This window comes from Juglans regia, chromosome 8, assembly GCF_001411555.2.
Source record: "Juglans regia cultivar Chandler chromosome 8, Walnut 2.0, whole genome shotgun sequence".
In the NCBI taxonomy this organism is placed as follows: domain Eukaryota; kingdom Viridiplantae; phylum Streptophyta; class Magnoliopsida; order Fagales; family Juglandaceae; genus Juglans; species Juglans regia.
The window spans coordinates 29,552,334-29,567,562 of NC_049908.1; the positions used below are offsets into that span (position 1 = coordinate 29,552,334).

General features: G+C 31.4%; 2 protein-coding genes across 4 annotated transcripts in view; both read right to left on the reverse strand.

Moving 5' to 3' along the window:
- The window catches only part of LOC118349272, a 50,747-nt gene extending 38,958 nt beyond the window's left edge, over positions 1-11,789 (reverse strand). The window contains exons 1-7 of one of the 2 annotated variants that reach the window (XM_035693319.1): positions 11,639-11,789; positions 11,082-11,138; positions 10,523-10,579; positions 9,967-10,023; positions 9,410-9,466; positions 8,854-8,910; positions 8,551-8,587 (exon numbers count right to left, since the gene is read on the reverse strand). In XM_035693319.1, coding sequence (XP_035549212.1) covers positions 8,572-8,587; positions 8,854-8,910; positions 9,410-9,466; positions 9,967-10,023; positions 10,523-10,579; positions 11,082-11,138; positions 11,639-11,673 — 336 coding nt within the window. In that variant the 5' untranslated portion in view covers positions 11,674-11,789 and the 3' untranslated portion in view covers positions 8,551-8,571. Of the gene's footprint in view, positions 1-8,550; positions 8,588-8,853; positions 8,911-9,409; positions 9,467-9,966; positions 10,024-10,522; positions 10,580-11,081; positions 11,139-11,638 lie in introns of those variants that run through there. The other variant, XM_035693318.1, reaches the window with a different exon arrangement.
- The window catches only part of LOC109004516 (probable disease resistance protein At4g27220), a 963,953-nt gene that overhangs the window by 109,740 nt on the left and 838,984 nt on the right, over positions 1-15,229 (reverse strand). The gene's annotated exons all lie outside the window — the stretch shown is intronic.

A 15,229-nucleotide genomic window follows, 5' to 3' on the forward strand; every position in this document is an offset into this window, starting at 1 on the left:
CATTTATGAAGAGTTTGTTAGAGCAGCTGCGGCCTTGGAGTTGTGTTTGTTAGAATCCTGCTGTGAGGTGGAATTCGCTGGAGCAGATTGATGGTGAGCCTTAATACTCCTCACGATTTGGCGTGTAAACATCTTCTTATCATTCCATAATATGTAATTTTTCATTAAATCACTTCTAAGCCGATAAGATTCCATGGCATGCAAACACCTTGCATAACAAGAACCCCACAATTTTTGAATAGTGACATTCTGGCTCATAATTTCCAACTTATCCATCACCAAGCTCGGGAATAAGAGCTGTAAAATTCGTCAGAAGAGTGGTTAACACATGCCCCATCCCACACTATAATAGATATATTTTAACTTGAGAGCTCGGCTTTTTTTAAATTAATAAAAAAATATATGTTCTATATATATAGTTTTTGTTTTACTTTTAAATAAAAAGAAAACTAAACAATTCAAATAAGGACTTTTATTCGTTTGTTCAAAATAAATACATTTCATCATGCATTTGTAAAAGTGACTTTCAGTTTGGGCCTTTTGGCTTTTATTATGTCATGATCATTATTATAAAATAAGAAGAGAAGTGTTAAAGCCACAAATAAATTCTACAAAAGAAAACTGATAAATTGATGTGATTTCATATAATACGTTAGATATATTTTATAATAAAAATAGTTTTACAATTTAACGTATCACATTAAGCTATATCAATTTGTAAATTTACTATTGTGTGACCTCTTTGTAGCTATAACATTTTTCAAATAAGAAATTAAATCATTTCAAATTTTGGTAAGTGCTTTAAAAAGGCCTGTAATTAATTTATTCCATAGAGATTTAAATTTTATTAGGCAAACAGTTGTACTATTTATCACTCTTTCTATTTTTGTTAGACCAAATCATAAAATTCATATATATGCTTACATATTGGTATATTCTTCTTTAAAAAAAATACATACATATTTTTATGAACCTCATACTCAGAGTAACGAAATTTGAGTATTTTTCTGTTAATGATTAGTATTATAATTAAATTTATAATTTAGAAAGATTAGTTAACAAAATTTTATAATATTGGAATGTAAAATTTTCATTCACTTTCATGAAAATGATGTCAGCCTCTACGTCTTCTACCTAAATGTGAAAATCTTAATAGAGCTAAATAATTTATAGCGTCTTACCTTAACTTTCTCGCATTCAAGAATCCGCATCTCTTTCAGCATCGACCATTTTGAATCATGCACTCCCTCGAGTCTCTCTAAATTTTCAAGACATAGAGAAGTTACTTGAGGGAACACCAACGTCATTTCTACTGCTTCTCCTTCTTCAGCCGCAACAATTTTCTCCACCCCACAGTCATAAATCTTAATTTTCTCCAATTGCTCGAGACATTTAACAATCGAGGCTGGAAACAAACTTCTCAGACTCACACATTTCCCAACAATTATTACTTGTAGATTTTGAAAGTTGGGAATTGTTTGAGAGTCTTTACTCCATACATGCTTTATTTTGGGTAGACCATACAGATCCAGTAGTTTCAAACTTGGGAAGCCAACCTGCAAGATTAAATCCCTTGTTTCAATTAAAGACAGGACAGACCAGAGCAAAGAAAATTGGTTTGTGGAGATGCAGTTCTATTGCTGAAAATTTTAAGAGAGCGAGAGAGAGGTTGATTGGATTATTACCTCTTCAACCACAAAAAGAGTGCCTTCCTGCTCGTGCAATTCTTTGGACGACGACGATTCCAAAGTATGCACCCCTTGAAAAAACCACTTGAGTTTTGGTAACCCATAAAGTCCTAGACAAATTAGGCTGGGGAATAAAAGTCTCGTTGTTGGATCTGTCCCATCTTCTCTCTCGACAATTTCCTCTAATACCCCACAACCTGTTATTATGAGAGACTGCAATTTCTCGAGACTTCTAGCAACCGAGGCTGCTGGAAACAAACTTTTCAAACTCTCACACAATGAAACATCAATATGAAGTAGATTTGGAAATTTGTACATATAGCGTTGATGGGAGTCCTTGATATTCCATATAATTTCCAACTTTTCCATCTTAGAAATTTTCAATACCTCTAAGCTCCGGACTGGCTCCTGTTAAATTCATCACAACACTGAGTTTCATTTAAGATATCACAAAATACATGAACACAGATAATATATTTTACCATCTCCATTACTGGTAGTTAAAATAATTAAATTAAAGAGACGGAACTTGAATTCTATCATAATCGTAACTCCCTATTCTCAGATTTTGAACTGAAACTTTTTTTCTTGGTTTCATTACTCAACAAGCAAATTGGACCTCTTCCTTTTTTAATTTGTTCTTTCTTGCTTCTTTCTTGGCTTTTGAATCTCTAGTGTAAAAATTCTATTTGTATTTTGAATTGGATTTATGGTAGGCGAAGAGGGCTTAAAATAAAGAAATAACAAAACAAATTTAAAACTATTATTTTTATAATTTAGCTAAACTGATAGATAATCTAATGTGACTGGCTAAAATAATAAAAAAATATGTAAAAACTTTAAATAATGAAAACCATGATATATAGAATATGGAGAACTGAGTATTTTTTTTAGTAATTATCATATTATGATTAAGTATACCATTTAAAGAGATTAATTAACTAAATTCATCAACTTAATTAAAGACATATCAAAATGATTTTATACTTTTGGGATGTAAAATTTTCATTCACTTTCATGAAAATGATGTCAGTTCTACATCTTCTACCTAAATGTGAAAATCTTAATAGAGCTAAATAATTTATAATCTCTTACCTCATCCACCCAGAAAAGGGGTTGTTTAATTGACATCTGAGAATACTGCCTCTCTTCAACTGTTTTTTCAGAACTTACAAGTCCTAAAGCAAATAGTACCTCAACTTTCTCGCATTCTTCAATCGACATCTTTTTTAGCATCGGCCATTTTGAAATATACAGTCCCTTGTAAAAACACTTAAGTCTCGGTAAATTTTCAAGAACCAAAGAAGTTACTTGAGGGAACTCGAACACCAACATCCTTCCCACTGTTTCTCCTCCTTCAGCCTCAACAATTTCCTCCAGTACCCCACAATCACTAATTCTAATTTGCTTCAATTGCTTAAGACAAGTACCGATCGAGGCTAGAAACAAACTATTAAGACTTGCACATTTTGAAACATGAATTCTTTGTAGATTCTGAAACCTGAGAATTGTTTGGGGGTCTTTACTACATACACGCTTTATTTTGGGTAGATTCCATAGAAGCAAATTTGTCAATTTAGGAAAGGCAACCTGCAGGATTAAGTCATTACAAATTTCAATTAAAAAAAAAAAAGGCACTTGCTGCGATTAAAGGCAGAGCAGAGAAAATTGGTTTGTGGAGCTGCATGCATGTTTAGGTCTTGTCCGAATCTACCTTAATTCATATCATCTAATTATTACAAGTTTTTCAAATTTTTAAACAAAATACAATAAACAATCTAACATTTTCAAATCTAAAATATATATATATTAAAAAATAATATTTTTACAATATTTTAATCAATTTTTAATTTTCATCTCAACTATTTTCATCTCAATTCACTATTAAAAAAATCTCAATTCACTATTGAAACAATATTTTAGTGTCATATATAGTAATCTAGAATACATGTAATTAGAAGCGTCGTTAACAAATGAATAGTGATACACCCATCGAGGGTGTAGCTCGAGGATGGGTCCTGATAAAGTTAAATGTTTTTTTTCATTCATTCTTTTATATCTTTAAATATTTAAAAAAAAACATAACATTAAAAGATATTTTCTTAAGCATTAAATTAAAAAAAAAAAAATTGTTGAACCCATCGTCGAGACCCAAGTCTCAACCACTTTAACTTTTTCCTTAACAAATCAACAAGAGAGGGAATCTATAGACATAAATTTACATAGAAGTTTCGTATGGAAAATGATACTTCCACATACAAAATGTACTGATAAAGTATACAGAATCCATATTAGTGCCTTTTTTTAAAATAATAATAATAATTTGTACGTTTATTATTTAATATGTTTTTTAAAAATTATTCACAAAAATATTTTAATAAAAAAAATATACATACAGATACCCTTTCAAGTCCCTATTCTCGTTTGAGGTAGCGTCATCCCATGTGGCAAAATAAAGAGACTTCGCAAGTATTGTATAATTATTTAAAAAAAAAAGTGAATAAATAAGTTATTTATATAAAAAATAATAATTTTTTAATAGAAAAATAATATTTATAATCTTAGAATACCTAGAAGTCGCGTACTATTTTTTAAAAAATAAATAAATATAAAATATATACGAAAAAATTAATTTTTTAATAATAAATTTCACTTTTTTTAAAAGAAATATAGATCATTTCTTCAATCCATAATTATATATAATATTATTCTTTTTAATAATAAATCTTACCATTTTTAAAAAAAATAACTATATAATTCTTATATAATACAAGATTATATTATCATTACTCTGACATAAATGAATTGTGAATGACCAGTTCCATTGCTATAAATTTTGAGAGAGAGTGGTTGATTGGACTGTTACCTCATTAACCCCGAAAAGTGTGCCTCCCTGCTCATGTAATTCCTTAGATGACGACGATTCCAAAGTACGCACCCCTTGGAAAAACCACTTGAGTTTTGGCAACCCATCAAGGCTTAGCGAAGTTAGGCTAGCGAATAAAATCCTCGTTGTTGGATCCGTCCCGTCTTCTCTTTGGACAATTTCCTCCAGTACCCCACAATCTCTTATCTTGAGAGACTTTAATTGTGTTAGACTTGTAGCCACTGTGGCTGCTGGAAACAAACTTTTCAAATTCTCACATCTGGCAACATGTAAATTAAGTAGATCTGGAAACCAGAAGATTTCTTTACTCCAAACATGCTTTATTTTGGGCAGACCTGCCAGCTGCAGGGTTTTCAAACTAGGAAAGGAAAGCTGCAGGATTAAGTCTATCATGTTAGTTAAAAAATCAAGATTTCAGTGCTTTGAATTTGAAAATAGGCAAAATTAAACAGGGGAACAAGTGTATTATTAGCTGTAATTTTTTTTTATTGGACCAATTGTTGAGAATTAAGTCCCAACTAATTTCGAGGATGCACATATCCTTGACAAAGCTTTTTATGTGTATTTCATCTTATTTTTGTTTTCAAATTTAACTTTTATGCCCCAAAACTAAGCTAGCGTCTTCCGCCACAACCTAACAAAGGCACATGCAATTATACTTTGGGCACGGGGAATGCTAACTAAATCATGTTTATGCTTATGGTGTGCTTGACACATGATTTACATGGACTTGTGTAAATGTACCTGATGATGTAGAAGCGGCACCTGAAGATCATGGTCGTTGCCTTCCGAATTGGTTTCTCTTGTGCTTAAGAAGCTCATGAGCTTTGGAAGATCCATTAGCACCAAGGTTTGCAGTCGACAGAACACCTCTTCTATTCCTTCTTCTTCTTCTTCTTCTTTCATGAATATTGCTCCCACGTTGTTGCATCTTCTTATCTTCAATTCTTCAAGTAGTGAAAGGCCTCTGGCTATCGATGATGAGAAGATAAATTTTAATTTCTCACAGTTATGCACGATTAAAACTTTCAAGTTTTTTAAGGATGTCCTCAACTCAGGGAGATGCCAACTACGTAAGATATGGAGACGCTTCAGTTGTTGAAAATCTTCTCTATCTAATTCATGCAAGACACTATTAGTACTGTTCGACTCGTCTAGATAAAGATATTCTGTCCTCTTCAGTAGCATTTTGATCCCAAAGTCCAATTGGGAGCTGCTCATATTTAGTTTGAAATGCAACATTCTTGAGAAGCCGGCCTCTTCCCCACGATACCAGAAATATAGACCCCTCATATGTCCAATGCAAATCTTGTATCTCTCAAGCTCTTTAGAAAACAAATCTTTCGGTAGATTGTTGGCATCTTTAATATCTATCTCTAAGGTGATCAAGTGTGACAATTTTTTTAGCTCTACAAGGCTAGCATTTTTTCCTTCATTATTGGGTCCTTCAACCTCCCATTGGACTTTGATGTTTCGCATATACAATTCTTCTAACTTGACCAAGCTTGACAAGACATCAGGAGGAATCACTTTAAGTTTGGAACAATCAGTCAAATCCAATAACCGCAAACCAGTCAATGACCCTATTTCTCCTGGCAAGTTTGAAATGTCAGAACGAGCAAGACTAAGAATTACTAAAGTCTTGAGTTCTCCAATCCAATGAATATCTCCCAACTTACATCCATCAAGACACAATGTTTGTAGGTTTGTAAGTGGCAAAAGTGATGAAAGTTGTATATTTCTCAAACTCAGAACTTCGAGCTTGTCCATCCCTTGGAAGGAACTGCTTCGGGTTTTCAAATATCGAGATTCACACTGGACATAAAAGTATCTTAATTTAGGACATTCTATTTCATTGAGATATTTATCATGGATATGATCTCCACCATGAATAGAGAGCGCCTCGTATCTTTTTAGTGAATCGACATCTGGCCATGCATTTTGCCCACCATCGCCTCTCATGACAAACATATTATAATCATTTTTCGCAATTATTGTAGCGACATGACGAACAAGATCATGCATGTAAAATTCCTCGGAGCTATGTGGACTTTGTAGTAGCAAACAAGCATCTAGGAGATCTCTAACTGAAGTTTCTAGTCTATTTCTTGCTTCATCCAATGTATCAATGCCATGGAATAAACCCAGACCGAAACCATATCTCAACAAGTCCTGATAGGAAATGTAGTACCCTTGTCGAGCACAAAGCAAAAATAGGGATTGGAGCTCTTTACCAACAAGATGTGTATAGCTCAGCTCTATACAAGTATATACAGGTAACCATATTTTTGTGTCATGTTCTTGATTGAGTCTTGTTAGTTTCACAAGGGCATCCTTCCAGGCTCTCAAATTCTTATTCTTTAATGCCCTAGAAACTGTTACAAGTGCAATAGGAAGACCTCGACACGCATTAGCTACCTCAATTGCTGTGTTTCGCAATTTAGGATCACCTTTGACAGAATCACCCGCCATCTTTTCAAATAAGATCCATGCTTCTTCTCCTCCTAAAGTGTCGAGGTTAAAGCTGTTCTCTTCGGTGCCCATCTCAGAAGCTAGTACATGTCGATCTCTGGATGTGAGTAGCACTTTGCATCTTTCAGAAGGAATAATTCCTATTTCCTCCAAATCAAGTCGCTTCCATATATCATCCAAGATAACAAGTATCTTCTTCTCTTTGTCTTTTTCTAACCTCGTACGTAGATGGCCTGCTCTTACCATTTCATTTTTACAATTAGGATCAAGCTTTAGATCTAGCATGTTTGCAATTTCTTCTTGAATTTGACTTAGGTTTGGGCTTTCCGTCACATTTGCCAGAGCCACCTCATCGAATAAGCTTTCTTCCTTGGCTTTCCTGAAAATTTCTTTCATCAGTGTACTCTTTCCAACTCCAGGCAACCCCCACACGCCGATCTTGTTGCTATTAGCATCTCCCAATGCCTCCATAATTCTCTTCGTAATTGATATCCTCGAATCCAAGGTCATGTAATCCATGTTTGTTGGAGTCACCCTATCTTGCGAATCAAGAGGCCGATAGGAGACTCCGTCGACGAGGTTTGGCTTTTCTTTAAGAAGTTTAGTAATATTATCCACCATCTCCTTTGCTTCCCGGCTTATCTGATGTCGTTGCTTCAAGTTCAGGCATGACGCATTAGAGTTCCTCGATTCCGCTTCTTCTTCACCTCCACCAAGTTCCTTGGTGGCCAATTGATGTATAATACCATCCACCTTTGACAACCACGTTTTTACATCATCGTGAATTTCATCGCCGTTATTTGAAGCAGTGTCAATGTTGTGTTGAACCCTGTTCTTAGCATCACGCAACGTCTTCTCCAGCTCCTTTAGATTCTCCATGTTGCTCTTGTAGTGACATGAATAACATAGCCACTGTCCAACTGGTCTAACAGTGCACTTTGCGATTTCTGCTGCAACTGCAATAACGATATCCATTCTTGTATGCCACGGTCCGTCACCAGCTTCCTCTTAATTGTTTTTTAGGGAATTTTTTTTTATAAAATTTTTAAACTCAAACAAACTGATGAAAAACAAAAAAGATATAGAAGTTGAAACTGCGATGGCAATAAAGCACGGGGAAAAACAAAGAAATAAATTCGAGTACCTCTCCTTAGGACATTGATGGACTGGAGGCTGGAGTAAAGAGTTAATAGGATGAAGTTGGAAACCAAATTAGGCAAAGAGAAAGATGAAAACTAGGCGGGCGGGGTTTTGATTCCACAATATCAATGTAGATACCAGACCATAAACAGAGTTGGGAGTGGGATATTGCAGCAAAGACGGATCAGTACTAAAATCACGGAAGTAGAACAACAACCCAAGAACGTATCGAGAAAGCTTTTCACCAAAAACCAGAAAAAAGAAAAAGAAAATAAGAGAAATGACAATTATCAATATGCCAAAAGGCAGGAACAGAGAAAGGATGATCAACCACTCTCAGTTACTCTTTCACAAATGCAGCACTTACTTTCTTCGCCAGGCCCTCTAGTCAAGCTCTGTGCTGAAAGTTCAAAATTTTTTTTTTAACATAATTACAAGTGTGAAAATGCAAATATTATGGAAGAAATATGACACAGATATTTGTTTTTGGGGGTCAGAGTCTGAAGAACTAGATCATCACATATGGTATCTAAACTAATTAATGAATTGTGCTAAATCTTTAAAGCAAACGATGTGGAAAAAACAAATATCATATATATGAAAGAATTTAATTAAACATGATGACTCATAAATTCATACTTTTGATCTGGAAAATCATGATCGTACCTCACTTTAATTTTTTCCTCCTCGATGATCCACAGAAACAGAGTTGGGAGTGGTATACTGCAATAAAGATGGATCAGTACTAAAATGAATCACGGAAGTAGAACGAAAACCCAAGAACGCATTGAGAAAGCTTTTCACCAAAAACCAGAAAAAAGAAAAAGAAAAGAAAAGAAATGGCAATTATCAATATGCCAAAAGGCAGGAACAGAGAAAGGATGATCAACCACTCTCGGTTACTCTTTCACAAATGCGTCACTTTCTTCGTTAGGCCCTGATCCAGTCAAGTTCTGTGCTAAAAGTTCAATTTTTTTTTTAACATAATTACAAGTGTGAAAATGCAAATATTATGGAAGAAATATGACACAGATATTTGTTTTTGGGGGTCAGAGTCTGAAGAACTAGATCATCACATATGGTATCTAAACTAATTAATGAATTGTGCTAAATCTTTAAAGCAAATGATGTGGAAAAAACAAATATCATATATATGAAAGAATTTAATTAAACATGATGACTCACAAATTCATACTTTTGATCTGGAAAATCATGATCGTACCTCACTTTAATTTTTTCCTCCTCGATGATCCACAGAAACAGAGTTGGGAGTGGTATACTGCAATAAAGACGGATCAGTACTAAAATGAATCGCGGAAGTAGAACGACATCCCAAGAACGCATTGAGAAAGCTTTTCACCAAAAACCAGAAAAAAGAAAAAGAAAAGAAAAGAAATGGCAATTATCAATATGCCAAAAGGCAGGAACAGAGAAAGGATGATCAACCACTCTCGGTTACTCTTTCACAAATGCGTCACTTTCTTCGTTAGGCCCTGATCCAGTTAAGTTCTGTGCTAAAAGTTCAATTTTTTTTTTTAACATAATTACAAGTGTGAAAATGCAAATATTATGGAAGAAATATGACACAGATATTTGTTTTTGGGGGTCAGAGTCTGAAGAACTAGATCATCACATATGGTATCTAAACTAATTAATGAATTGTGCTAAATCTTTAAAGCAAACGATGTGGAAAAAGCAAATATCATATATATGAAAGAATTTAATTAAACATGATGACTCACAAATTCATACTTTTGATCTGGAAAATCATGATCGTACCTCACTTTAATTTTTTCCTCCTCGATGATCCACAGAAACAGAGTTGGGAGTGGTATACTGCAATAAAGACGGATCAGTACTAAAATGAATCGCGGAAGTAGAACGACATCCCAAGAACGCATTGAGAAAGCTTTTCACCAAAAACCAGAAAAAAGAAAAAGAAAAGAAAAGAAATGGCAATTATCAATATGCCAAAAGGCAGGAACAGAGAAAGGATGATCAACCACTCTCGGTTACTCTTTCACAAATGCGTCACTTTCTTCGTTAGCCCTGATCCAGTTAAGTTCTGTGCTAAAAGTTCAATTTTTTTTTTTAACATAATTACAAGTGTGAAAATGCAAATATTATGGAAGAAATATGACACAGATATTTGTTTTTGGGGGTCAGAGTCTGAAGAACTAGATCATCACATATGGTATCTAAACTAATTAATGAATTGTGCTAAATCTTTAAAGCAAACGATGTGGAAAAAACAAATATCATATATATGAAAGAATTTAATTAAACATGATGACTCACAAATTCATACTTTTGATCTGGAAAATCATGATCGTACCTCACTTTAATTTTTTCCTCCTCGATGATCCACAGAAACAGAGTTGGGAGTGGTATACTGCAATAAAGACGGATCAGTACTAAAATGAATCGCGGAAGTAGAACGACATCCCAAGAACGCATTGAGAAAGCTTTTCACCAAAAACCAGAAAAAAGAAAAAGAAAAGAAAAGAAATGGCAATTATCAATATGCCAAAAGGCAGGAACAGAGAAAGGATGATCAACCACTCTCGGTTACTCTTTCACAAATGCATCACTTTCTTCGTTAGGCCCTGATCCAGTCAAGCTCTGTGCTGAAAGTTCAATTTTTTTTTTTTTAACATAATTACAAGTGTGAAAATGCAAATATTATGGAAGAAATATGACACAGATATTTGTTTTTGGCGGTCAGAGTCTGAAGAACTAGATCATCACAAATGGTATCTAAACTAATTAATGAACTGTGCTAAATCTTTAAAGCAAACGATGTGGAAAAAACAAATATCATATATATGAAAGAATTTAATTAAACATGATGACTCATAAATTCATATTTTTGATCTGGAAAATCATGATCGTACCTCACTTTAATTTTTTCCTCCTCGATGATCCACAGAAACAGAGTTGGGAGTGGTATACTGCAATAAAGACGGATCAATACTAAAATGAATCACAGAAGTAGAACGACAACCCAAGAACGCATTGAGAAAACTTTTCACCAAAAACCAGAAAAAAGAAAAAGAAAAGAAAAGAAATGGCAATTATCAATATGCCAAAAGGCAAGAACAGAGAAAGGATGATCAACCACTCTCGGTTACTCTTTCACAAATGCGTCACTTTCTTCGTTAGGCCCTGATCCAGTCAAGCTCTGTGCTGAAAGTTCAATTTTTTTTTTTAACATAATTACAAGTGTGAAAATGCAAATATTATGGAAGAAATATGACACAGATATTTGTTTTTGGGGGTCAGTGTCTTTAGAACTAGATCATCACATATGGTATCTAAACTAATTAATGAACTGTGCTAAATCTTTAAAGCAAACGATATGGAAAAAATAAATATCATATATATGAAAGAATTTAATTAAACATGATGACTCATAAATTCATACTTTTGATCTGGAAAATCATGATCGTACCTCACTTTAATTTCTTCCTCCTCGATGATCCGCATCAAAAGTGCAAACCAAGAGCAAAGATGCCAAGATGGTCAACGGAATCAATTAATTAGATGAAAACCAAGATCGACCGGCATTTAGCAGTGAAACATGATTAATAATGTTCGGCGAAGTTGGACATATGACTGACTCTTTATAGTGGCTGGGAAGAGTACTGAATATATATAATGCAGGAAAAAACAAGCACTTACAACCAATAAAGTAAAAACAAAAAAGTATGACACTTAAAAATGACCAAGAGAGTAAGAGTCTTTGTTTACGATATGAGTTTCATATCATCCTATCTCAATATTTTCATTATTTTCTTCTCAAATATTATATAAAATAGATATATTTTAATTTAATTATTATAATTTTCTCAAATTTATAGTAAAATATAAAAATAATTTAATTTTTTTAAATCTCAAAACAAAATAATATTAAAAAGTAATATTGTAATAATATTTTAACTTTATAATAATTTTTATTTAACTTTTTCTGTATTATTTCTCAAAATACCATAATATTTCATAACTCAAATCATTTTAATATCATTCAAGAACTATTACACGACTATCCACAAATTTTTAATCTCTATCTAATTTTTCAAAGATTCCCTAATTGTAAATTCAGTTATTTGAATTTATGATTAAAATTTTTAAATTTTGTACTTAGTACTTTCCCTCAACTTGACATGCGTATTCTAGGTGACACATCAGCATTTTTTAAAAAATAAATAAATGATTTTAAAATGTGGTTGTTGCCGTGTCCGTTGTGTGCCGTTATTGTCCTATTGACAAATACAGATGACAAATTCTCTCAGAGAATCACAAGATTAGCAACTTCTTGGGACAAATACAGATGACAAATTCAGATGCAACATCTAAACATAATAATGCGAAGTTGGACATATGACTGAATCTTTATGGTGATTGGTGGGAATAGTACTGAATATATATAAATAATAACTAAGAGAGATGGGAAAAATTAGAAGCACGTACGTACCTCTGATCTTTTGCTGCTTTGAAATATGAAGACCGCAAAACAATGACGCTCATTGATGGAATCGACTTTAAAACGCCAAGCTGGGTCAGTGTTCGCAAGTCCAACTTTTGGAGCAGCGCATAATAGCGTAAAATGGCTATAGCAGCCAACGTGAACAATGAATCAGATTATCAGGGAGAGAAACGAGCAGATCACGACCAACAAAAACTAAAGAGCCAATAAAAAATATATAAATAAAAAATAAAATCACTATTATATATAAATAAAAAAATAAAATCACTATAATATATAAATAAAAAATAAAATTACTATAATATTTATCACTATTATATATAAATAAAAAATAAAATTACCATAATATTTCTTACTATTATATATAAATAAAAAATAAAATCACTATAATATATAAATAAAAAATAACATTACTATAATATTTATCACTATTATATATATGAAAATAAAATCATTATAATATTTATCACTATTATATATAAATTAAAAATAAAATCATTATAATATTTATCATTATTATATATAAAAATAAAATAAAATCATTACAATATTTATTAATATTAAAAAATCACTATAATAAAATCACTATAATATTTATAGGACCCACACCTTTTTCAACTACCTATCTAAAAGTCAACAACTCAACATACTTTATACATCAAAACAACTTAAAATACTCTCAATGGGACCCACAAATCAACTCAAATCTCTACTCATAACAATTCACAAACATTTTCAACACTTCTCAAATATTTTCACTACCCAAACGTACCCTAAGAGTCATTGTTTACTATATGAGTTTTATATCATCCTATTTCATTATATCTTATTATTTCCTTCTCAAATATTATATAAAATAGATATTTTTAAATATTTAACATTTAACATTTTAATTTTTTTAAAATAAATTTGAATATATTTAAATATTAAGATAAATTTATATAATTTATGTAAAATTGGTCAATCGTATGATTTCAACTAAGTTTTATATATTCCGTTTACGTTATCCGATCCATTAGTTGTCATGAATATAAGAGTATTTAAATGTATTTTTAAGTATTTTATTTTTAAATGTCATTTAAATATAAAATATTTTTTATTTTTTAAAATTATAAGACTCTGTGCATTGCTCACGTATATATATATATATATATATATATATATATATATATATAATGACTAAGAAAAAACAAGCACTTACAACCAATAAAGAAAAAACAAAAAAGTATGACATTTAAAAATGACTAAGAGAGTTAGAGTCTTTGTTTACCATATGAGTTTCATATCATCCTATCTCATTATATGTTTTATTTCTTTCTCAAATACTATATAAAATAGATACTTTTTAATTTAATCATTATCTAATTATTATAATTTTCTCAAACTTATAAAGAAATATAAAAATAATTTAATTTTTTCAAATCTCAAAACAAAAATAATATTATAATAATTGTTTAACTCTATATTATTTTTTATTTAACTTTTTCTATCTCAAAATACCATAATATATCATAACTCAAACTACAAACTATTTTAATATCCTTCACAAACTATTTCATGACTAGTCATAAATTTTTAATCTCTATCTAATTTCTCAAAGATTCTCTAATTATAAATTCAGTCATTTGAATTTATGCTTGAAATTTTTAAATTTGGCAATTAGTACCTTTCGTCTACCAGACACGCCTATTCAAGGTCGCACGTCAGTATTTAAGAAAAAATAAATCAATTAATGGTTGTCACAAGGGTGTCTAATCGGTCTAGTTTGATCCGATTTTAAACAAAATTTAAGACCGAACTTGTTTGTGCCGATTTTACATTTTTCAAAACTAATTATACACTAGTTACTTTTCTAAACTGGTATCCCTGATTTTTACAGTTTCCAGTCCAGTTTTCCAATTTTTTTAAATGTTAGTTTGTCATTAAAAATCTATTAATAAAAAAAACTGCTTCAAAAAATCTGTAGTTGAGAATAGAAAGGAGATTTCAATCATGTAAGAGATGTAAAGTATTGAACTAGACACAAGACTCTTTGCATTTAACTGATAATTGTTTTTTATATTCTCCCAAACTCAGAAACAAAAAATGCTAGCATTTTCAATAGGAAAAGTCAACCCTGTCGCCCCACTTGTACCGCTCGGTGTGACTGCTAGGTGTTTTTTTTTTACTTAATGATGAAGGAAGTGATTTTAAGTATATTAGTGTACTTTTTATTTTTTAAAAATATTTAAATATATTAAAAAATGTGAAAAGAAAAATAAAGAAAAAATAAAAACTCAAAATATGCTGTGTGGTAAAACTGATCGGGCTACTCTATAATATTTTTAATTTAATCATTATCTAATTATTAAAATTTTTTCAAATTTTTATTTTTTAAAATAAAATAAAAATAATATTAAAAAAATAATATTTTAACTTTATAATATTTTATATTTAAATTTTTTTATACCATTTCTCAAAATACTATCATAGATCACAATTGAAACTATTTTAATATCATTCACAAACTATTTCACCAATTTTTAACCTCTATCTAATTTCTCAAAGATTTCCTAA